Here is a 16,047-nt window from a genome sequence, read left to right as displayed (position 1 = left end):
CGAAAATCGCCTCCATTGCAACGGAACAAGATACGTCAATGTGTAGCTTGATGTGCTGGCGTGTGTACATTCCTATATAAAATTATACATTATTTTGTAACGTGTAGAATATTAACATATCCTACTATAAAAATAACATTTACAAAATGTGGTGCATGAAACCACAAATTGCTCGGTCTCTTTGGTTGTGTTTTAGCATGTAAACAAGAGTAGGTTCTATTAAAAATGTGAAAAAAAAATCCATTTAAAACAATTTACAAATGTATTTAGGTATAATAAATATTCTTATCCACATGTATAATATTACACTATACGTATATCTGGAACTTATAGTAATGCAATCTACAGAGTAATCTAAATCTACACGAACAACTTACCATTACCTACAATAACATTAATAACAGCACAGTCTTAATAAATACAATACAATACAATACAAATACTCCTTATTGTACACAAAATAAAATCCAATGACAAATAAAAGGTATTCTTTATTTTGCCCATTGACCTTATTAGTTCATAGCAATTTCTTCCTGGCAAACGTGAGTTGCCAGGATAAACTCAAAAATAGTAGGCACAGGTTGCAAAAAATGCTAATATATACATTATTACAAATCGCCTTATTATGTTATCAATGTTCTGAGCCGGGTTTATACGCAGAGTCCCAAATATCAGCGAAGCATACGCTGGAGTGGAATCTATAAAACATGATGAGTGGTAGACTTACGTGTCCGAGGATCGTCCAGACTACCTTACCGTAAAAGGTGTACCTTTCATCAAGACTGTCCGGGGATTTGTAGGAGAATGTGTAGAATACCCACATTGCGACATTGGTGATAATGAGTAACATTATTACCTCCCTACCAGGCTTCGACTGTCTTAACTTCCTGGTGTTACTACATCGCCGCAAAGCATCCATAATCAACGGCGTTTGTATGAGGACTTGCACAACCTGAAATTATTTACTCCAGTCATTAATATATCGACATTGTACGGTACCTACTACTATTTTATCATTTATCGTGTCTAATAAATTACTACTAATATTAAACCCAGACAATAAATGTAGATAATAATTTCTTAATAGGCCACCGTGGAATTAAACGGATGAAATGAGCAATAAATTAACGCAATAACTCTAATTTGTTAATCTTTTGTTTTTCCTTACCATTATACAAAAGTCAATACTCTTTACAACGTTGAGGATGGTAAGCGTGGCAATCAAGGAGAAAACGGCTTCCATAACAAAGGGAGGCAAGCAAACGAAGAGAAGAATGTCATCAAGGAGTGATATCGAATGCTCATTGATGTCCAATTTGATTATTTGAGCGAAGGCCAAGATGACGGCGAAAAGCATTACAGTATGCAAGGCTAGTTTCGTTGCATCGTTAAGAAGATAGCCTAATTCCAGGAATTCTCTGTAACAAACCATACAACGTATATTAATTGTTAAAATACGGGAGTGGTGAAAAATTTATCACAAAGTTCCAATTTCCTGGAAGACAGGAAACAAGAGAATAAAATCGGTTAGTAAAAATTCTTACCCGCCGACGCTACTGAATACGAAACCAATGATAAGCATTCCCATGATAACGACCATAATAATCAGGCCTAAGAACAGACCCTTGTTGGAGGCGTGGCAGTCAGCGTGTATTACTATGTTACTTGTGTAGTCGTTGTCTTCATTCGCCGTTGGGATTCTGTTAATTGAAATAAAACAGTGTTACTTGATGTTAGTAGTATTGCAGTGTATCCCATATTGCTTTTAAATATAAATAATAATAATAATAATAATAACGCTCACAATCAAAATAGCCCCGCACTAGGGAAACCCTGTGTCGCGGGTACCATGGACACACACATAGACAACCACAAATTACACCCAAACTCACGAGAGAAATAAATGTAGGCCATACAAATATTTCTCCCGGTCCGGGAATCGAACCTGGGACCTCTGCTTGGCAGTCCGGCATGGTAACCGTTCGGCCACGGAGGCAGTTAATAAATGTTAGTTAATTTAGTTTCTCAAAACAAATAATAGGCCTATGCATCGTGTTATCTGACAAATAAGCAAGGTAAACAAAACATGAGTATGTTTACTTGCAAATTGAATATGAGTCATCAACTGAAGCTTGAGTCTCAGAATTTCCGGAAGGTTCTTCATTGTTGCAGTGACCAATATTACTCCATATGATATAATACACCGCCACTGAAAAAAACACATATTATGCTCAAGAAAGGTAGTTGCAGTACTTACTTGTAGTAGCTCATAATGAACGAAATAGAGTTCGCGATCGAGTAATAATAATAATAACAATAATAATAACAATAACGATAACGATAACGATTATGATAATTATAATGATAATGATAATGATAATGATAACGACAATGACAACGACAACGACAACGATAACGATAACGATTTCGATAACGAAAACAATAAACACCTGAACAACTGAACAACTGAACAACTGAACAACCGAACAACTGAACAACTGCATAACTGAACAACTGAACAACTGAACAACTGAACAACTAAACAACTATATATATATAAAACAATAGTAATAATAGTAATAATAGTAACAATAGTAACGATAGTAACGATAGTAACGATAGTAACGATAGTAACGATAGTAACGATAGTAACTTTAGTAACGATAGTAACTTTAGTAACGATAGTAACGGTAGTGACGATAGTGACGGTAGTAACGGTAGTAACGGTAGTAACGGTAGTAACGGTAGTAACGGTAGTAACGGTAGTAACTATAGTAACGATAGTAACGATAGTAACGATAGTAACGATAGTAACGATAGTAACGATAGTAACGATAGTAACGATAGTAACTATAGTAACGATAGTAACAATAGTAATAATAGTACTAATAGTACTAATAGTACTAATAGTAATAACAGTAATAATAGTGATAGTGATGTTTATTATTATTAATAATAATAATGATAATGATAATGATAATGATAATGAAATGACAATGACAATGACAATGACAATGACAATGACAACGACAACGACAACGACAACGACAATGACAATGACAATGACAATGGCAATGACAATGACAATGATAATGGTAATGTATTTATTCAACTCCACAAACTTGAGAACTGTACTGCCGTCCGCTAACTAAAATACGGTTAAGTGACAAAATATTTTTTTGAGATATCGTGAAAAACCATAACTCACTTTTAGAATACTAAAATTGTTTGATAAGTCGAACACAAACTAATTTTAACTGTTTTTAAAAGACAATTTTGTGCTCTATTTTTTGCTATTTATAATGGTTATTTGACCATTTGTCACTTAGCAACGTTTTAGTTAGTGGACGGCAGTGTACATGAACCAAAATATATTAGATAAACATTGTGTTTATATTGTGTTTGCAAGGGGCTGGTACGTAAACTACGCAGAAGCTTGTAATATAAGATACCAGGTCTCTCACCACAGAATTTCTCTTGATACAATGATTGCAGAGGTTAAATTCAACATTTATAAAACAGTAGTAAAAGATCATGAAATTTAAATGTTGGAACTAAACTCCATTAAATATAAAATTTGAAAATTTCTAAAGGGTCTTGTAGACTAATAATTTAGGCTTTTGTTGTATAATTGCGCAGTCATTGAGTAATTGCTCTGTTTCCTTTATGAGTATATTATTTAACATAAAATTCACAACCTACCTGTTTTGGTTGGGCTCATTTACCTATTTAAGAAAGGACCATAGAAATACATACCAATGAGAATGTTAAATTCTACACTGAACGGATACAAATATGGAGAGAAGCTTTCAACGATGGCGGTGATAGCTGACGATCCCACACAATTCTCGTCATATAAATCGCCTATATTTATGAAGCCACCTACTTTAGGTTCTGAAAATAATATATAAACTGAACAATGTATCAAAGAAATACTTATCAAATCTCAAATTATTCAATAAAAGAAATACTTATCATTCTTTTCCTAAACAATATAAATAGTTCATATCCATAATAAATATGGCTTATTCTATTTTTTTTTTAATTAATGCAACTTTTTATATTTGTATAAATTGGCCATTTTTAAAATAAATGTTTCAATTTTGATGCATAACATAACCAGATTATAAGAAAATTTGCCTACCAAGAGATGTATAATTATTAAGTTCATGAAAGTTTTCATCTTGTTTTCCGTAGATAGACTGAGCATACATCGTCAATGCAAGTATAGTTTCACGCACTATAGCCGATATCCAGAAACAAAGGCTGCTACCGATTATGTGCATAAACGCAATACAAGCTATGCCCTGAAAAAGAAAAGAATTGTTATGAAGAAATTAAAGATAACAAAAAAAAAACACACAAATATACATATACTTGACGCCTTATTCCCTCCGGGATAGGCAGAGACAACAGTATTCCACTTCCTACGGTCCTGACACACATCTTTCGTCTCATCAACACGTATCAGTGTTTCATACACGTTCGTCAGTTAAGGGCACACAAGGGACCTGGCCCTTCTTTAGGATGGCCTCAGTTTGGTCGTGGTAAGTTCCCCTTGGTCTGCCCGTATCAACTTGCTCGCTCAAACTCTCTTATTAATCTGTCTCGTCAATCTTATTATTATACTTCTCAAAGCTCTCATTTGTACTGCATTAATTTTACTTTCGTGTTTCTACTGACCAACCCTACATTCACTATTATTCATAAGTGTAGGAACCCACACTCCTTCACGCATAGCCAGTCGTGCCATGTTAGACACTTTCCGACTCCTAATGAATGCGACGCACCATTCACCTGATTTAGATTTAGATTTATTTATTATCTTGTAAACTTTACATTATTATATACAATATATTGTATTAAAAGAATCGTTACAAATAGTAATAAATGTTACATTTCAGAAAATTACAAATATCCAGTACAAGTTTTGTACTACGTAATTTTAACATAGTCAATGTAGTTATGGGAAATAATGTAGGAACATATTAAATAATATAATAATAATTATGTCAATATAATGATTGTATGCATAAAGTTTATGTAATTTATTCATTTCTGTAAAATAATATTTATACCTATATATTACACCATATATTACAAGACCTTACTCTATAAATTACTTTATAAATTAGACTCTATAAATTACAACATATATTACAAGACCATGTCCCTATATTCTTCAGTGGAATAATACGCATTATCCAACAAAAAGTCTTCCAGTAGACGATCAAATGTTTCATCATTAGGCTCATTTTTTAAGTCAACGGGTAGGTGCTCATAATAAGCCGGGCCGATTACGCGCGGATTTTTTTCAGTGAGTGCTAACCGTCGCGGTACGACCATCAGTCGTCCTGTGGAGCGGGAGTTATGACAGCTTTCAAGCCTTTCAAAGTTGTGTAAGTTTTTTCGTATGAATGTGATTATTCCATATAAATACATGGTCATTATCCTGTGTCTCACAAATAAGTCCCTACAAGAGACTCTTCATGTTACTCCGGCAAGTATTGGGGATACTTGCTCGTTTCTGAATAATGAATACCCTGTCAGAATCAGTGGAGACATCCCATAGAATGGTACCATACGACATTTTGGAGTGGAAATATGCAAAATATGTTTGTCGTAGTATAGAATCTGTAACGACAGGTTTTAATTTTTTTTTAGTGCATAAGTCGCACTACCTAGTCTACCACACATAGAATTTATATGACGCTTCCACGTTAAATTTTCATCCAGAATGAATCCTAAGAACTTACTGTGGTCAGTTACGGCATTGGACTATCCAAACACGTTGGCCTCGGGATTGATTGATTGGCTGATTCTCACGGTTAATTATATAGCAAAATTATAAAGCAATTTGAAATCCTAATCGTCACACCACCATAGAGCTGGAACAACCTAAATACGTACGTATAAAAATACGTACTTGATGTTTCAAAATGATGACGTTAGAGTATTTAAACACGAAGAAAAGCTGGACGAAGCAGTAGATAGGGTTGAAGAAGTCCATAGCAACTTGTACGTATTCCACGCAATACTCATTTTCAATATTGTCATCGAATATAAAGCCCAGTTGGGCAGTGATAAGCAGTACAGCATGGACCAGGTTACCAAAAGCGAAACCTGGAAGAGTTATAATGTTATTTTATACGTTCAGACATCACCCGTGTGAGAAATGATTTCTATAGTATTCTGCAATATGGCGTAATTTAGGATGGCGATTATAGTCTTTATGTTCAAGTAGCAACACCGTTTATGAATATGCAACGAGAAAACAAAGTCAAGTAAGTACATTACATCACTTTGTTACCTTCTTCATCTATTTGGAGCTTCTAGTTTTTTTTATAAAGATTTCAGTACACAATTTCTCGGAGACAATGACAGGCGTAAAAATGCAGGTGAGGTTTTGTCAACGTTATATTCAGCGGATGATAGCCCAGTTCATACGTGTGATCATTAAGCAATATCGGTAAACATGAAAAGCCTCTGCATCATTTCCTGTAATCGTGACTCTGAAACCACCCTATAATAGTCTAGTATCTCACCAGCAGCGCCTAATTTGAGGTAGAAACTACCAGAATGCCTGCCATGGCTGAAGCAGTAGTCATGTTTCAATTTGATTAATTGCGGCGGTGGTAGCCCAGGCGGAAGCTTGTATACCTCGCTTGGAGTACGATCTCCAGGAGCGGTAATGCCGAATTCTTCCTATAAATCAAGTTGACAGTTGTTGGTTATTGAGACATACCTTTAGCATATATAGATATGTACAAAATAGAACGATATGTTCTGTCATTCTAGTCACACATGAAAAAGCTACTTTGCATATTGAGAAATCAGAGAAAAATGTACCACTTTAGTTGGTTATACCCACGAGAAGTTAATTGAATGAACTTCCTATAATAGGTTCAATTGAGGATCCAGTGCCAATATGAGGAAATAAATTAAAGTTTACCTCGTGTTTTCTATAGAAGTCTGCCATCTTTGCTTCATGATCTTGTCTGATTTTTTGGTTTTTCAACGCCAAAGATTTGTACCGACTTATATCTATTATTAAATATATGTGGTATAACAAACCGATGCTGGCTAGTACTATTGAGTATATCTGAAATTTTAATAAGGTTTTAGTAAGGTTTTTTAATCTTTGTTTATTTTTAAGAAAAACTGTAAATATGTTCAATGTTGTCAGTTACCTAATTTAGATAGAATTAAATGGAAAGTAGGTATTAAAAAATTACCGCAGCGACTGGAGCATCTACGAATGTGTCTCCTACATGGACTATTAGTCCGAGAGTGACCAATATTGTAGCATACATGCTGCCGGCTATTTCTGTCACATATTTCCTGGAAAAATGACAGCATAATTTGTCTCAGATAAAATGTATTACTTTAGTCAAATGATCGAAATTGTAGAAAAAAGCCTTACCCTGTCAACTTTTTATTTACTTGAGGGTCAGTGGGCGGCGGCGCATGAGTCTCTACAGATCTTAAGGATTGCGCATCCATCGTGACCTCAGAACGCTTCCGCGGAGTCCCATTCGGTGGCGGATAAAGTCTGTAGCCATCTGAAGAAGAATTGATGAAGTGATTAATTTTATTTATAAACAAGGGTTTGATAATAGTTTAGTTTAGTTTATATTAATGACTTACCTAGCCTTATGGAGGGTATAAAACATGAGATAGTATTGTTTGCTTATGATACTTCCTTATTATTTAAAGTTAAAAGGCACCAATGTTCCTACGACGATGTGAACAATGCTATATCTAAAGTAGTTGATTGGTTTGCTGTTAATAACCTACTTGTTAATGAGAATAAAACAAATTGTGTGAAATTTACATTACCCAATGTTAAAGAGACGGTTACAAACATTGTAGTTAGAAACGAAAGACTGAATCTTGTGGATACAGTTGTATTTCTAGGTATAACGTTAGATGCTAAATTGCAATGGGGTCCCCATATAAGTAAGTTATCAAAACGGCTCGGCTCTGCAGTGTACGCGATTAAAAATATAAGGAAACTTTCAGACGTCGAAACCGCCAGATTGGTTTACTTCAGCTACTTTCACAGTCTAATGACATACGGCATTTTGCTTTGGGGTAATGCCGCCGATATCAATAGAATCTTTGTCCTGCAGAAACGTGCAGTTAGGGCAATTTACAATCTGGGCCCCAAAGTATCTTTGAGAGATAAGTTTAAGGAAATTAACATTCTTACACTAGCCTCACAGTACATTTATGAAAATGTAATTTATGTTAAAAGGAATAGTAATTTCTTTATGAAAAATAGTGACAGACATAACATTAATACGAGGAATAAAAATAAACTAGCTTTTCTTGATAGTCGTCTTCACAAAGTCAAAAAATCATTTAAGGGGCAATGTATACGCTCCTATAACAAGATTCAGCTTGATGTACAAAATTTGCCTTTCACGAGGTTTAAAACTATAGTGAAACAAAAACTTTATACTAAAGGTTGTTATTATACAACTTCTGCGTACTTGAATGACAAAAATCCGTGGTAGTACCCGTTTAGCTCATGGAGGTAGTCTCGATCTCTGATGTTTCAAATAAAGAAAAATATTGTAAATGTTATTTACAAAGAGCAACCCCTAGAGTTTCTTGCTCATTCTTCTCAGGGGAATTTGCCTTACGAATGAGCGGTAGAGTTTAACCATTGTGACGATTTCAAGTGTAATAATGCTTACCTATGAAATAAAGATTATTTTGAATTTGAATAAATTTGTGGAAGATTTTATACTCACTAAGTGACTTCAGGTCTCCGTTTCGGTAGTTGCTATTGTAAATTGAAGGGAATGGACTGTTTCTATCACCTATGAAACAAAAGGTTGTACCATTATCAAAAGTTATTCAGATGGAGTGATGTCGCTAAAAAAAAAACTTCTGGTATACCTGTCGGCGTGGCTGTGCCTGAATCGTCTCCGGCTTTCTGTATAACAAGTCTGGGTACTCTGTCCGAATCCTGTAATAAACATGAAACGTTATAACGTTAATTATGAAACGTTATAATCGCCAGAGCGTACCGAAATTCAAATTGCACAGTTTTACGAGTATATGAGGGACCGGAAGCTAAGTGGCCGGCAGACGTTAAAAACCGTTTAAAATTGGATTACTAACTTCATTAGTCGCTTGTTTCTCTCGATCGACACTGTCCTGTATTTCACTATAATCCCATTACGGTATTGCGAGTTTTTCTGCAGTGCTTTTTGGGTCGTCGTTTTCAGTGTAAAAATATGGGAAAAGTCGCTTTGTTCAGAATAATGTTCAATTCACCTGAACAAAACCTTTTCCCCTTTCCCCTTTTCCCATTAATCCCCATGTCACTAAAATGTGTGTTATTATAGTTTCTATTTTATTGTATAAGATGTGATTGAGTAGGTAGTAAGGAAATGCACTTAGTTTTATAAAATTATCAATATAAGGATTAACTGTATGATGTATGTTACAGACAAAGTTTTGCTTCCTATTTAAGTAAACAGTGTCAACATAATTTATTTTAAGGGGCGAGAAATCCAGAAATAAATTTACAAGTGTTTGATATTTGTTAATGGTTTGGTTTAATAAATTGCTTTTAGGTGAGCCAGGCATACGCACGAAATATCTGCAGACAGAATAATGTATATGAATAGGAATTGAAACTATTTTTCCGGATTTAAATTGCATATATTTGTTTTTTCAAACAAACCGACGTTTCGGGCCCTTTAGAGGTCCCATAGTTACGGTTGACTCAACCGACATTTCGGGCCCTTTACAGGTACCATGGTCACGGTATATATGCGATTTAAATCTGGGAAAATAGTTTCATTTCCTATGTGTAACAATCGCGAAAGCCTAAGAGCTCGAAATCTATTAATATTTAAGTTAACGGTGATTTTTTCTCAATTTGATGACTTGCGTTTCAATTTAGACATTGTTTATAACCATAAAGCAGTACAAAAAAAAGTTTAATATTGGTAATTACTGTTAAGTACTGTTTGACGGTGTTATTGGAAAACGAACAGTTTTGTAATATTTCATTTGTAGAAATTCTGACAGCTTTCGACTAATACATAGTGCGTAGGTAGCTAATCAAAGTGTACAGTATAATAAACGAGCGAACGTTTCGATTGAGAATTTCTGAAGCGGCCAGTTAACAGGCAATGTAGGGGAATAAAAAATAAAGAGATCGAAGGGATTTTCATTAGCCGAGGTGTTGGGGCGGCACGGTGTCCGCAGTCGGTATTTACAGCGAGGGGAGATGTGCGGGAGTGGCGGAGAGGGGTTGGGGTGGCTCGCGGCCGGCTGGACTCAAAAGGTTTACAGTTGGCTGCGCGAGAGTGACCCGCCTCACAAACACGGCCTGAGCTCGTCGTTCAGTTTATATGGACGTGTTTTATTTACATTTATAATGCTTTAGTTCAAATTATACATTGTTTATTTAAAAACGGAGTGTGTGGCAGACATTGGCTCATTGAAAACCAGGGCCACAGTCAATCGTGGCTGTGGCTTATGCTGAATGAAGTCCTCTTGCGTACGCCACAACCACACAATATGACAGTACAAAATTTGCAGTCGTCATATTTTGTTTTTTGCTTTTTGTCTGATTTGTCTTATTTTATGTTGTTTTTTTATTGAGTTCTTTGTTCTGTTCTGTTCTGCTCCGCTCTGCCCCGCTTTGCCCCGCTCTGCCCCGCTCTGCCCCGCTCTGCTCCGCTCTGCTCCGCTCTGCTCTGCTCTGCTCCGCTCTGCCCCGCTCTGCCCCGCTCTGCCCCGCTCTTCCCCGCTCTGCCCCGCTCTGCCTCGCTCTGCTTTGCTCCGCTCCGGTCCGCTCTGCTCTGCTCTGCTCTGTTCTGTTCTGTTCATATTTGCTATGGAAACTTGTGACGATGTGGAGATACTAAACTTGTGGAACCTACTTGAATAAGGGCGGTATGCAAAATGTGCACAAGATATAGGGTTTGTGGTAGCATCTTTAGCAAATTTTAGATCAGGGATGACTCTTTTCGATGTGACAGTTTTTGACTATTATTTTTACGTTATTGGTTATATGTATTACTGAAAGTTAAATATTTACTAAAAGTTTGGTGGCACTTTAATCCTTTATGTCAACAAATCAGTCGTTATCAGTGTAGTAATCACAATAATAATAACTTAGAAACTAATAGGAAATTATAACGTCAATCAAGTAAACATTTTTTGTATCTATATAAATCATAAATCTATGATATAAATACAATAAAAATGTTTATTGTGATTTTACTTGATGTACAGCCACGAACACGTTACACTTGACAATCACGGTTTAAATTCGACTCCATGACATTTCTCAGAACGGTCAAGTTTGATTTGCTTGCGATTGTAGAGTATATCACTAAAAAGCTAAACGCAAAAACAATACTATACACAATTGAAACTTTAAAAATAAATAAGTTTGTTAATATATTACTTAATGAGATTACATCGTATCTGTAGTTTGAAATAAAAGCCATATCCATACAAAGTTACTGGAAAGAATCATTACAACCCATTGCGTCCAAATATACGAATTCGTTGTTTAAACTACGTTCGCCGCTTAAAATAAATTTATTTTGTAAATGGGACAACACCACTCAGGGCAATATTGTAATTTTTTGTTTTGAAAAGTAAGTACTTAACCAAATTCTTGGTGTTGTTTTGTTCTAAATTCAAGCATATGCAGATATTCTAAAGTTATTTATTCCACGACTAAGAAATTTGCTAAATACAGCCGATATTGTAGTATGTATTGTGTATGTATATTATATAGAGTAGGTTAAGTCATGTATTCATTTCCATATAATCGATCTGTTATTAAATAAATAGTTAGTCTTTGTATGGCACTTATTTGTTTCGCTTGCCACAACCTTACATGGCGACCCTGCCTCGCCGAACTACAGGCGTCATGATTCACGCGTCGCAACAATAGTGTTCAATTAAAAGTTAAAAAAAAATCGTCTAATTCAAAGTTCAAATATTTCAAATTAATTCCAAGTTGTAAAACAAGTTTCAAAGTTAACATGTGTAACATGTAATCCACCTCTCCCGCCACCGCCTAGCACAGCGAGGAAGCCAAAGTATACACTGGCCAATTGGATACAACAAAGTTCTCACACGGCCAGACAGACAAATGAATTTTTGAAGGTGAACAAAGTTGACCTTATGAGCCATCCCGCATACAGTCTCCACCTGGCACCTTGTAACTTTTATTTATTTCAAAAAATTAAGAACCAGTTACGCGGTCAACGATTTTCATCACCTGAAGAGGCTGTCGAAGAGTATGAAAAATATGTTTCAGAGATTGTCACGGAGGAGTGGCATTTCGAAATTGATTCATTCGTATGAAAAAGTGCATTAACGCTAACGGAAAATATTTTGAAAAATAATAAATTAATTTCTGACCATTTATAGTGTTTTTTTCTTATTCATTCCGGAAACTTATAGTGCGCCACACGTATGTACTGACAATCGGACTGATCACCCGAATGTTGTAGATATGATCAAAAAACCAAACGACGCAGTAGAGTTGGACTTGACATGACTGAAGGAATTAAAAAAATTAAAATCTGAACGTGAAATATCGTGCGAAACTAGACATTTATTATACGTACCAAAAGTCTCAACATTATACGTTAATCCCTCATCACGATCATTAGTGACGCGAGACGTGCTAGTGAGAGATTTGGAATATATTAGCGGTAAAATAGGAATGAAACAAATATATAATAAGAAGTGAGAACAATTATCAATTTATAGAAGAGTTAAAACAAGGAATTAAAGGTATTAAAGACTGATCCGGACCTAGACTATGTATTGTTAAAGGAGTACAAAAAATAAATAACTAAGACGACAAAAAAAATATCATGAATGACTTTCATCTATTGCTTACAAGTGGCCATGCGGGCATTAGACGAATGGTCAATAATATTGAGAGACATTATTTTTGGCCGTCAATGTATCAAGATGTAGCAGAATATGTACGAAAATGTGAGAAATGCCAAAAAGATAAATATTCTTTAAAAGCTTGGCCGCCGATGGTGATTACGACGACTGCTCATTCAGCTTTTGATAAAATCTATCTCGATATCTTAGGGCCACTAACAGAAGATCATGCAAATAATAGTTTATATACTAACACTTAATTTGAACTGTCAAAGTTTACAGAAGCTTACCCAATAGTGACAAAACACACAAATACGGTACCCAAAACATTTGTTGAGAATTTTATCCTTAAGTATGGATTTCCAAGAGAGATTGCGACAGTTAGAGAAACCGAGTTATATCTACTACTATGGCAGAGGTAAGTAAATTGTTAAATATTACTCAAACATCGTCAACGGCATACCACCACGAAAGCATCGGAGCTTTGGAAAATAGCTCAGAATGAATACACAAAACCAATAAACATTATGGAGTAGCTGGTTGCCATACTGGTGCTTTGCTTACAATAACACCGTCCATGCCGAAACCACCTACACTCCTCACGAATTAGTGTTTGGAAAGGCTTGCATTATACCTCAAACGTTTTCAGTCGTTGAACCGTTATACAACCATGGAAATTATGCACAAGAACTAAAATACTAATTGCAAATTTCACAGAAAGATGTGCAGAGCAGATGTGTCTCGCTACATAAATATTTCCCTAATCGATGGGTTTGATACCTGTAAATCTGAATTTCCGTACCTATGTACAGGCTGTATATTTGAAAGTGAGACATATTCACATGTCATAGTAAATCATGTTACAACTTAATATAGACTAAAATAAAATTAGGATATGGGATAGAACAATAAATAAATCAACAAATTTGTTTTGGAGTGTACATGGGAATAAACCTATTCCCTTTACGCTTGTTTTCGAGTGCAATGGGAATACTACAAAGCGAGCGCCGAGTGAGACAGCAATATTGACAATGATTTCACATCTCCCTTCGTACTAAAAGCACCTCTTTTCTCTTTGTTACCTGTGCTAACCCTTCACAATTACGCTGCATATCAACAGTAATTGTGAAAGACCAGTATATCATTAGTTTAATTCCCAAAAGTGCAGTGTCGAAATTAAGCTTAATCCATGTAACGTTTTAGAGAGCACTCTCGCTCAATCGCTGAAGCGAACCGGTCAATTAGCATAATTAGTTTTAAGGCAAACCTATGTAATACTTTCATTAATTAAATCTTATACAAGGACACAAATCGCCTTTTAAAAACCTCCTTCCGGCGGCTAGTTCCGTAATTGGCGCAGTCGGTAGGATAGTCACGATCGGACCGAGAGATCCGAAAATGGATTGCACGCGTCTGGTAGTCGGTCTCTACGAATCTACGAGAAGTACCGTTGGAAGTCCTGCGTTGAGGAGCACATCAAAACATCGATGGGTGAAGTTATGCAGCGACTACTGTAAGTCATAGATATTAGTTGCACTATCCTATTGATTGCTATTCCCGATCCTGGTAATAGATCATCCTCTATATCACTATTAATAAGTCTGTAGAGTAATTACGTAGAATTTTAGTATAGTTTAATTAATAAAAATCAACATTACTCGCACACGTAGAGAAAGAGAGAATAGTAAGCCTAAACCTCGTCACCATATTCTAGTCAATCTTAGATTTGGTAATTTAGGACATATCCCGGAAGAGCCCGACGAAATGTCTCAAAACAACGCAGCGATTTGTGTCCTTTTATAAAATTTAATTAATGAAAGTATTACACAGGTTTGCCTTAAAACTAATTATGCTAATTGACTGGTTCGCTTCAGCGATTGAGCGAGAGTGCTCTCTAAAACGTTACATGGATAATGCTTAATTTCGACACTGCATTTTGGGAATTTTCCTAATGATTCACTGGTTCTTTGGGTTTGTTCGATCTTAGTATTAATATTGGTTTATACGATGTACAATTTTCAGAAGAACTTTATGAAAATCATCATTTTCCGCAAAAAAAAAAGGTTGTGGCAAGTGAAACAAATGAGTGCCGTACAAAGACTAACTCTTTATTTAGATAGATAGATAGATAGATCGATAACACGTTTATTCAGCACAAATACAAACAGAAACAAAACATTTACAATCACTTCACAGAGTATAACATACAAGCACATAGAACATTCATTTATATAAAATACATACTGCGAAAAAACAAATACTGTGAGAAAAATAAACAAATACTATAAGAACTGATAACATTTTAACCTATGATTACCTATGACTACAGTTTGTAGTGAAATGGCCCTGACTGAGCATAAATACTGTAGACCGAGAGAAGTCAAACAGTGCTGGTTTTCTGCTAGTACCATATGGTGAGCAATCGCAGGTCCGTAAGCCATGCCACCAAAGTGCACACGCAAATATACATACGTAACTGTAAATACTATCAAGTAAAAGTGTAAAATGTAAAGCAAATTATGTAAATAGTGTTAATAATGAAGGTAAGCAATATAAATAATAATGTAAGTTTACAAACATAATTTTAAATTACTACAACAGCCACCAAATATGAATATACAGGCTGTATATTTTAAAGTGGGACATATTTATAGAGTGCGTTATATTCCTGATTCTGAACTCAAAGAAATAATAAACTAATGAACTTAGAAAAAAATATATATATCGAGTTCTTAGGTTCTTAGTCGATAAAAAAAAATATATATTTTTTTTTATCGAATACTACTTGTGAACAACATTCGTTATCGAAATCTATGGACATCACTATTATTGCTCCGACGCAATGGCGAGCTGCGGCAGGGCGGCGAAAATCAAAGCACAGGTCGGGAGTAGGGGCGTGGGCGCATAGAGATAGTGCACGCGCGACCTTGATGTAGCGAAGATACGTAAATTATTTGTACTGCTGCCCTACGGTGTCCGCAACATAAAGGCGATCCGCCCGGTTCTCGACCAGTGGGTCGATAGGAGACACGGGCTCCTAACGTATCGGCTTGTGCAGGTACTATCCGGGCGTAGTTGCTTCGGGCACTATCTGCACAAAGTCGCCAAGAGGGAGGCCTCAACATCCTGCTATAAGTGCGGCGATGCGGACGATAC

At 35.6% G+C, this 16,047-nt stretch overlaps 1 protein-coding gene across 2 annotated transcripts in view; it reads right to left on the bottom strand.

The window, feature by feature from the left end:
- Positions 1–297: 297 nt before the first annotated feature.
- LOC113235198 (proton channel OtopLc-like) overlaps positions 298–16,047 on the bottom strand; it is a 30,028-nt gene continuing 14,278 nt past the window's right edge. Inside the window, exons 3-15 of one of the 2 annotated variants that reach the window (XM_026470815.1) lie at positions 8,908–8,977; positions 8,760–8,828; positions 7,424–7,562; positions 7,236–7,341; positions 6,953–7,102; positions 6,546–6,705; positions 5,927–6,123; positions 4,145–4,307; positions 3,757–3,894; positions 2,101–2,209; positions 1,545–1,700; positions 1,169–1,418; positions 298–952 (exon numbers count right to left, since the gene is read on the bottom strand). In XM_026470815.1, the coding sequence (XP_026326600.1) occupies positions 632–952; positions 1,169–1,418; positions 1,545–1,700; positions 2,101–2,209; positions 3,757–3,894; positions 4,145–4,307; positions 5,927–6,123; positions 6,546–6,705; positions 6,953–7,102; positions 7,236–7,341; positions 7,424–7,562; positions 8,760–8,828; positions 8,908–8,977 (2,028 nt within the window). In that variant the 3' untranslated portion in view covers positions 298–631. The remainder of the gene's footprint in view (positions 953–1,168; positions 1,419–1,544; positions 1,701–2,100; positions 2,210–3,756; positions 3,895–4,144; positions 4,308–5,926; positions 6,124–6,545; positions 6,706–6,952; positions 7,103–7,235; positions 7,342–7,423; positions 7,563–8,759; positions 8,829–8,907; positions 8,978–16,047) is intronic. The other variant, XM_026470816.1, reaches the window with a different exon arrangement.

Source organism: Hyposmocoma kahamanoa, unplaced genomic scaffold, assembly GCF_003589595.1.
Source record: "Hyposmocoma kahamanoa isolate Upper Pololo Valley unplaced genomic scaffold, ASM358959v1 87, whole genome shotgun sequence".
In the NCBI taxonomy this organism is placed as follows: Eukaryota; Metazoa; Arthropoda; class Insecta; order Lepidoptera; family Cosmopterigidae; genus Hyposmocoma; species Hyposmocoma kahamanoa.
This window is presented reverse-complemented; position numbering and strand designations above follow the sequence as displayed.